Source organism: Lactuca virosa, chromosome 9, assembly GCF_052849685.1.
Source record: "Lactuca virosa cultivar CGN04683 chromosome 9, Lactuca_virosa_CGN04683_v6, whole genome shotgun sequence".
In the NCBI taxonomy this organism is placed as follows: Eukaryota; Viridiplantae; Streptophyta; class Magnoliopsida; order Asterales; family Asteraceae; genus Lactuca; species Lactuca virosa.
In genome coordinates, this window is record NC_136434.1 from 67383465 (window position 1) to 67392116 (window position 8652).

At 35.2% G+C, this 8652-nt stretch overlaps 1 protein-coding gene across 1 annotated transcript; it reads left to right on the forward strand.

Annotated features, from left to right (window-relative positions):
• The first annotated feature begins 1757 nt into the window (after positions 1-1757).
• LOC145137352 (uncharacterized) lies at positions 1758-8324 on the forward strand. The gene is made up of 18 exons (XM_079071494.1): positions 1758-2228; positions 3332-3441; positions 3559-3717; positions 3794-3859; positions 3938-4027; positions 4115-4408; positions 4506-4603; positions 4696-4731; positions 4831-5188; positions 5688-5783; positions 6206-6271; positions 6367-6405; positions 6499-6633; positions 6714-7096; positions 7229-7322; positions 7445-7618; positions 7707-7856; positions 7944-8324. The coding sequence occupies exons 2-17, from the start codon at positions 3343-3345 to the stop codon at positions 7803-7805; spliced, it is 2286 nt and encodes a 761-aa protein (XP_078927620.1). The 5' UTR covers positions 1758-2228; positions 3332-3342; the 3' UTR covers positions 7806-7856; positions 7944-8324.
• Positions 8325-8652: the final 328 nt, after the last annotated feature.

Here is an 8652-nt window from a genome sequence, read left to right on the forward strand (position 1 = left end):
TCATTAGATGTGGTACATGTCATGGCATGTATGATCGATCCCATAGCAGAAGCATGTGGGACACGAATCTTTTGCTTTAGCTCAATAGTAGAACCAAGACATTAGCGTTGCTCAATGTCATGCCAGCCTAAACTCCTTTTTTGATTTCTGCATGTCAAGTTTCCTCAACATTCCATATACTTTGGCTTAATCCAATGAATCAATTTGATCTATCTCCATAGATCCTTATTATGTACGTGTTTTGTATCTCCCATGTATATCATAGCGAAACAATTCCCATACAAAGCCAAGCTTTTTACACTTGCTAAGTTAGAATATAGTTTCCTATGAATCGTACATAATCTATGTACAATACAAGGGTGACTACAGTGCTCCCACTAGTACTGACATATATATGGCTTATCTATGTTTCTCGAAATTCAAACTCCTTGAACTTTTCTCATTGAAACAAAGATTCCAATTACTCCCACTAGCTTTGACATATATATGGCTTATCTTTATTTCTCGAAATTCAAACTCTTTGAACTTTCTTATTGAAATAATGATCCATCTTGCGAGATGCTTATTTCGGTCCATAAATGAACTTGTTAAGCTTACACATCCTTCAAAACCTATCTTGGTTTAACCAACTATCGATTAATGAACATTCAACCCTTTAATTAATTAAACTGTTAATTAATTCCCAAAATATATTTCCAATTAGTTTCTAATTAATTATTAACCATAATAATTAATAAATCAATTTCTCCTTTATTTATTCTACTCAATTTGGGTCTTGAGGGCAACCCAAAAGGACCCTGCTATTATTAGAAATATGACCAATAGTTAATGACCTTGAACACTATTCCAACAAACTTCCGATGGAGGACCAAACATCACAAGTTAAAAAAACACTGATTTTTTAAATTTAAAAATCCCAATTGCATATCTTTTGGACTATTTTCCAATACTTTATAGCATTCTAAGGGTATCGTGACTTACTTGTCGGTATTACAGTTGCATTTCCATTCGAAGAATCCATGTCCAATGTGAGTTGTCGAAGTGGTTGAAATACAATCCCTCTTGCATCATGAACTTGCAAAAGCTTTCTCGAATCACATCATTGTTGTAAATAAAGACCGCGCTGTCAAGAGTAATATTTTGTTGATCCGTATTCGCTTGAATCACGAATTTGCAAAAGCTTTCTCGAATCACATCGTTGTTGTAAATAAAGACCGCGCTGTCGGGAGTAATATTCTGTTGAGCCGGATTCGCTTGAATCACGAACTTGCAAAAGCTTTCTCGAATCACATCATTGTTGTAAATAAAGATCGCGCTGTCGGGAGTAATATTCTTTTGATCCAGATTTGCTTGATCTTTTTAAAACGGATAAGTTTTAGTTGGATGAGTCTTTAAAGTACTATTGTCATCTTTTCCCATAAGCAACCCACACTTTTTGCATCAAACTTTTTCATTTCCCTTGGATATTTCGTATGCAATCAAAATTCCCCCACACTTTTTTATTTTTATTTTTTTATTTTTTCGACATAATATAATGTTTTTTTAATTGTTGTATGAAAATAAATTGAGATTTTTTGAGGTCAAAAAATCTTAAATCAAACTTAAGAAAAAAATAGAAAAATTTTAATACACCAAAAAATAATACGGAGTATAAATATTTTCTAAAGAATTAGATGAAAATAGCCTTTTATAGTTCTATCCAACGAACAGGATTAACCGGGACTGTCTTAGGTCTTAACGTACCGGGCTTTTTCACCGCCGCGACAAGACTTTCCGGGGGGACCGGCTGACCGGGCTTTTTGCAAACGTAGTCGCAATAGCGCCGTTGTGGAAACGGCATTCCTTCCTTAATCCTTATCGAAGCATTTTATCCAAATGTCGATAATGCCGAAACTACCCTTCATCAAAGAGAAATTACCGAGTTTTTAGCGTTCACCCCCAAACCAATACGTAGCATTATTATTCACTGCCATGTTCTCCCTTCCTTCGTCTCTAACATCGCAAACATTCGTCAATTCGCAATTTCAAGTTTGAGTTTTAATTACTTATTCTTATAATCTGAATTCAACTTCAAATTTACTGATACCGTGTCAATAATCACCACCGTTTGATGCCGTCTGAGTGTCGTTTGTATGAAAATTTTCACTTCATTCGGAGAAATTGAAGTTCGAATTTCAAGGATCAGAGGATCTCGTTGTTGATTTTGCTTCGTATCGATTTGGATTTCGGTAAGCACCACCAATCTCTGTATGATATTATTAGGATTGAGTTTCGGATGATAGAATTTAATTGAAGTTCGGTTTAGGGTTTAAAGATATTTTTCTGTTTGTTATTTTACGAATTTTGTTTTGGCAGTGTGCTTTGCGCTTGGTTTATGATCTAAGTTGTATTAGATTATGATCCAACGTGAGCTTCTTTCGGCTTGTGGATAGTAATTTTTTGGGTGTTGGGCTGGTTTGTTCGTTTTAGTGGCTTTATCGTAATTATTATTGCAGTTTCTGTTTTATGAACTAGGAAGGTAATGAACTTATTGCGGATCGAATATAATTGCTTCTGAGAATGATAGTAAGTGGTATTACATGCTATTAATCTCCCCCAAATATTACTTAAAACTTGCTATTGCTTAGATACTGAAATCAACTTCAAGTTTAATGGTTCCATTTCTGAGTAATTAGAACAGTGGGATACCATTTGATGCATATGAATGCTTGGGGTATGGAAAGTTTCACTGCAAGAGAAAATTGAAGTTAAAATTTGAAGGATTAGGAGCTAATTTGTTGGTTTTGCTTCGTGTGTTTGATATTAGTAAGCTTCATCGAGTATCTGTATGATATTTTTAGTGGTGTTGCAAAGGGGTTCTCAACTTCTCATGCACGTTATTATTAACTTATGAATCAACGTGAAGCTTCATTTGGCTTGTAAAATATATCAATTATATCTTGAGTGTTTGGTTGGTTTTAGTAGCTTTATCTTAATTCTTAACTATTCTTACAGTTTTTGTTTGCTAATGAGCTTTATTGGAGGTTGAATATTATTTCTTTTGAAGTGATACTAAGTTACTAACTGATATTACATGGCATGAGATTCTCCAAACATAAGCCCTAGAACTTTCCAAAGCTTAGATACCAAGTTTATATTAGAACTGAACAAGAAAGAGTCTGAGTTTCTAGAACAAGAAATGAACAAAAGATAAAACATTTCTTATAATGTCTAGCTGTAACTGATGGTTAAAGAAAATTCAGTATAAGATCATAATCAAAGATTTTGATTGTATTAAAGAAAATTCAGTATTGTATTCATATTTCATACCTTGAGTTTCTTCTTTCTTTAGGAAATTCTGCAATGCACAGGGTGGGTAGTGCAGGCAACACATCCAATTCAGTTCGTGCTCGTAAGGAGAAGCGATTGACTTATGTGTTGACTGATGCTGATGATACAAAGGTCAGGGTTTAATCAATTTGGTTTGTTTCTCCTATTTGTGATACATCAATAGACATTTACTTGTTTTAAAAAGGTTGTGTATAAATACAAACTTACAGTGAACTATTTTTTTTGCAGCATTGTGCAGGTGTAAATAGTTTGGCCCTACGAAAATCATCAGCTCCAGATAATTGTAGTTACCTTTTCACTGGTAGCCGTGATGGGAGGTTAAAGAGATGGGAAGTGTCTGAAAACAGTGCTACTTGCTCAGCTACATTTGAGTCTCATGTAGACTGGGTATATTTCTTTTTTTCTTTCTTATTTCATACTTTCTTCAAGATCACAAATATATGTTTTAAACTTTTATTAACAGGTCAATGATGCAGTCCTTGTAGGAGAAAATACCCTTGTCTCCTGCTCCTCAGACACCACTGTTAAGGTTTGTTTTCATCTTATATAATTGATTTTCAAATCCATGATGAAATGAATCTACTAATGTTACATTGGGTTTTATCAGACATGGGATTGCTTTTCTGATGGAACTTGCACAGGAACTTTCCGCCAACACACAGATTATGTCACTTGTCTTGCTTCTGCAGAGAGAAATGTAACTTTACTAAAAACTTTCTTCATTCCTTTTGGGTTCTATTATTGCAATTTGCACTTGGTTTATATTTTTTTTGTATTGTTATAGGGAAATATTGTTGCCTCTGGTGGTTTAGGTGGTGAGGTGTTCATATGGGATCTTGAAGGTGCACTTGCTCCTTTGACCAAGTCAAATGAGGGTGATGATGATTGTTCAAATGGCATCAATGGTTCATTTCCAGTTACAAGTCTGCGAACTATCAGCTCAAGCAACAGTATTTCATCACATACAAATCAACCTCAAGGATATGTTCCTGTTGTTGCTAAAGGACATAAGGAGTCTGTATATGCATTAGCAATGAATGATAGTGGAACTCTTCTGGTCTCAGGTGGGACAGAAAAGGTATACTCCTTGAATAATACAAAACATAGCATAGAAAATTCAACAATGATTACACGTATTGTTGATATATATTAAAAAGGTTGAACTTTTTTTATAGGCTGTACGTGTTTGGGATTCTAGAACTGGTTCAAAAACAATGAAGCTTCGAGGGCACACAGATAATGTCAGGGCTCTGCTTCTTGACCCTACAGGGAGGTGTGTCATATGGTGCATTTTCTTTAACTGGTAGTGATGATATTTTCATGTTTAACTAATATGGTTGACTTTTTTTAATTAAATGGTTGCAGATTCTGCTTATCAGGATCCTCTGATTCTATGATCAGGTAGGTAGCAAGTAACAACATGGTATTCATCAATAAATGATGTGGATGAAACTAAATGACCATTTTACCCTTACATTCCAAATATTAATTTTTACTCAGATTATGGGATCTTGGACAACAACGATGTGTCCACTCATATGCTGTTCATATGGATTCTGTATGGGCACTTGCAAGCACTCCATCATTTAGCCATGTGTACAGTGGTGGAAGAGATCTTTCTTTGTACTTGACAGACCTTGCAACAAGGGAGAGTATATTACTGTGCACAAGGGAACATCCTATTCAGAAATTAGCATTACATGATGATGGAATTTGGGTTGCAACTACAGATTCTTCTGTCCATAGATGGCCTATTGAAGATCATAATCCTCAACAAGTGTTTCAGAGAGGTGGTTCGTTTCTTGCTGGAAACTTGTCGTTTTCAAGGGCACGTGCTTCCTTGGAAGGATCTATCCCTGTGAGTTAACTTATATGTAATTACTTTTGGAGTAAATTACAAATGTAGTCCCTGTGCTTTACTCGAAATCGCAAGTTTGATCCAGTTTTTGAAATCTTCCCGAAGTTGTCTTTAAGTTTGCATTTCGTTGTGGATATAGACATATAGTCCCTCTGAAAAAGAAATTCAAGTCTTAAAAGAAAGACAAAATTGCAAAATTGGTCCCTGTGGTTTGCTGAAACTTTGGTTTCAATCCAGTGACTTTCCAACTTGCGGTTTTGGTCCTTTTGGCCTATTTTCTTTGCAAATTTGGTCCCCTCTCAAACTGAAAAGACTGTTTTACCCCTCTGATTTATTTTTTTCATTATTTAGAAATAAGAAAATGGCCCACACCTTTGGGAAGATTTCAAAATATTAGACCAAACTTGCTGTTCTAATTAAAGCTTTGGGACCAAGTTTGTAATTTACTTGTATTTTTATGTTCATTATTTACTGACCAACCTTATGAAATGACGTTTAGGTCCCTGTCTATAGAGAGCCAACACTCACTGTTGAGGGGATTCCTGGCATAGTGCAGCATGAAATTCTGAACAATAGAAGACATGTCCTCACAAAGGTAAATTTGGATTTTGCCTTCTCTTTTGTTCACAATGGTTTTGCAGTTTGAGAGAATATTTATTTTTCTATGGTTATATTCTTTTTAGAGTAGATTACAGAATTGGTCCCTATGGTTTGGTGAAAATGACAGGCTCAGTCAGCTGTTAATTTTTCTAACAATGACCATTATACTTTTTGACCAAACTAGGAAGAACAGAATAGACCACAGGGATAAAATTTGTAATTTGCTAGACAAAACAGGGGTAAAATGGTAATTTTATAAGGGGCATAACGCCTCATTTCTAACGGTGTGAGTCAGAGGGACCAAAACTGCAACAAAAATTGAAATTGGACTGAACCTGCAATTCCACCAAACCACAGGGACCATAACATGGCTGAATGAAGTTATGGTGTTTAAACTTTAACTGTCTTTTTTGATAGGATAATGGTGGTTCTGTGAAGCTTTGGGAGATCACTAAAGGCGTTGTGATTCAGGACTATGGACAGGTAGGTTACTGACATGGGGTTTATAAATAATATAGGAAGAGAAGAATATCCCTGATTTTAATTTTTATCTTTTTCTGAAAATTTTGTTTTTTTAGGTTTCATTCGAGAAGAAGAAGGAAGAACTGTTTGAGATGGTACTTCTTGACAGTTTCCTGATTTTAGCCAAACAATACTTTTCTTATTTTTGTCACCTTTTCATTTTCTGATTTGTTTTTTTGGTTCGCCAGGTCAGCATACCTGCGTGGTTCACTGTAGATTCTAGACTGGGGTCCTTGTCAGTGCATTTGGATACCCCACAATGCTTCTCTACAGAATTGTACGCTATTGACCTCAACATCACCGAAAAAGCTGAGGATGATAAGGTAATATTACATTACATTTTTGTAAAACTATAAAAAGTAAAATAATCTATTTGTTGTTATATTGATTGAATGTGATGCAGATTAACTTGGCACGTGAAACGCTCAAAGGGTTGCTGGCTCATTGGTTGGCTAAAAAAAAGGTTAAATATGGAACTCAACCTTTGGCCAATGGGGAAGTGACATCTGGCAGGGATAGAGATAGAGATAGGGATAGGGATATTTCTGGTAGGAGCATTACACATTCGAGAGTTGAAGTAGATGTTAATGGTGAAAATGATTGTGTGGTGTATCCTCCGTTTGAATTTTCAACTACTTCGCCTCCTTCAGTTATTACAGAGGGTTCTCAGGGTGGTCAATGGAGGAGGAAAATTACTGAGCTTGATGGAGTTGAAGATGAGGAGTTCCCATGGTGGGTTTTGGATTGTGTCTTGCATAATCGGTTGCCACCCAGGGAAAATACCAAGTAATCAATCCTATTTCCTTATAATTTTCACTTTTTATTCTTTTTTAAGAAAAACTGTTAATTATTGGAATAGTTGTCAATTTGTCATGATTTCAGAAATAATAATATATATATTTGTATCCCCATTTGCAGGTGCAGCTTTTACTTGCAACCATATGAAGGTTCAGCTCTCCAGATCTTAACACAAGGGAAGCTGAGCGCACCTCGTATTTTAAGAATACACAAGGTAACTCTAGCTCCGTTCTTCTTTTCTTTTTTCATTAAAATGACCAAATTGTCCTCCTGTTGTATAAGGTGTTGAAGAGTTTCATAAGTATCTAATAAAAAGAAGGGTATTTGACATTCTAGGTTGTGAACTATGTGGTGGAGAAGATGGTTGTGGAGAAGCCATTGGATAGTTTGATTAATGATGCAGGAGGGCAGTTGCCACTTCCTTTTGTTGGAGATGGTTCCTTTAAATCCATGGGATTGAAGCCTTGGCAAAAGCTAAAACCATCTGTAGAGATCTTGTGCAATAATCAGGCATGTAACATATCCTTCTTTTACTTTGTTACATGACTTTGCTTATTAATTTGATATAATTTTTTTATAAAAAATAAATAAATAATAGGTCTTAAATCCTGAGATGAGCTTGGCTACTGTCCGGACTTACATATGGAAAAAAACCGAAGACCTTGTTCTCAACTACCGCGTTGTGCCAGGAAGATAAGATGATGAGTCATCCATTGTATTTGTATCAGCCACTACACACACGCACAAGGTGACTTCACTTCACTCTTCAATTTGACTTAACACAGAAAGAATGACTTAAGAGTTGATACAGAAAGGCGCTTTGATTCTTTTGTAGGTGGTGTTACATAATATATCCTATCATATGATTGGTTTTCATGCTTCTAAGATCCATCCATGTATATCTTAGATACACACACGGACACATGAATTAGGTTTCTAAATCATGAAACATGTGAAGGACAGAGAGTGAGAGAGAGAGAGAGAGAGGGGTTGACTTTTTGGATGGAGGTCAACTTCATAGTTAGTGAGATGATGTCGAAGAAAGCTTTTGTAAATTTCTAAGGAAATTCATTGCTTATATATATACACGCGAATAAGATATAAAGTAAGACAGATGTGAAATGTAACAGCTAACAACTTTAGTAATTTTGTGTTATTTGACTTCTCGTAAACGGAGGGAGGTTTATAACAAGATTTTGTATGATGTCGGAATGAATCTCTAGTAGCATTTGTCTTTTACATTTTTTAAGTGAGAAGCAACATGATTCTTGTTTTGTTGCTACTCATCATCACAACAGAAATCTAAGAAGCTAATGTGAAATGTTTCTAAAAACGAAATAGCATAATATACGCTTTATAGGGTTTTCGAGTGCCTATACAAGACAAATTTGTAGCACTGCATTCATTAGTAAGGTTCATTATAAGAAAGCAAAAGGGTCTAAAATTCAATACCAATACATTTTTACACGTGAAAATTAATAATCCTTCAAACTCCAACAAAATCAAAATGAAGCCAAGATGCAAAGAATGGCATCTTAATAAGG

Bases quoted from the DNA above. Each gene is read 5' to 3' on its own strand.
- LOC145137352 (XM_079071494.1), top strand. From the start codon at position 3,343: ATGCACAGGGTGGGTAGTGCAGGCAACACATCCAATTCAGTTCGTGCT. The intron at 3,718-3,793 runs GTATATTTCTTT...TTTTATTAACAG, and splicing joins TTGAGTCTCATGTAGACTGG to GTCAATGATGCAGTCCTTGT. The intron at 7,619-7,706 runs GCATGTAACATA...AATAAATAATAG, and splicing joins AGATCTTGTGCAATAATCAG to GTCTTAAATCCTGAGATGAG.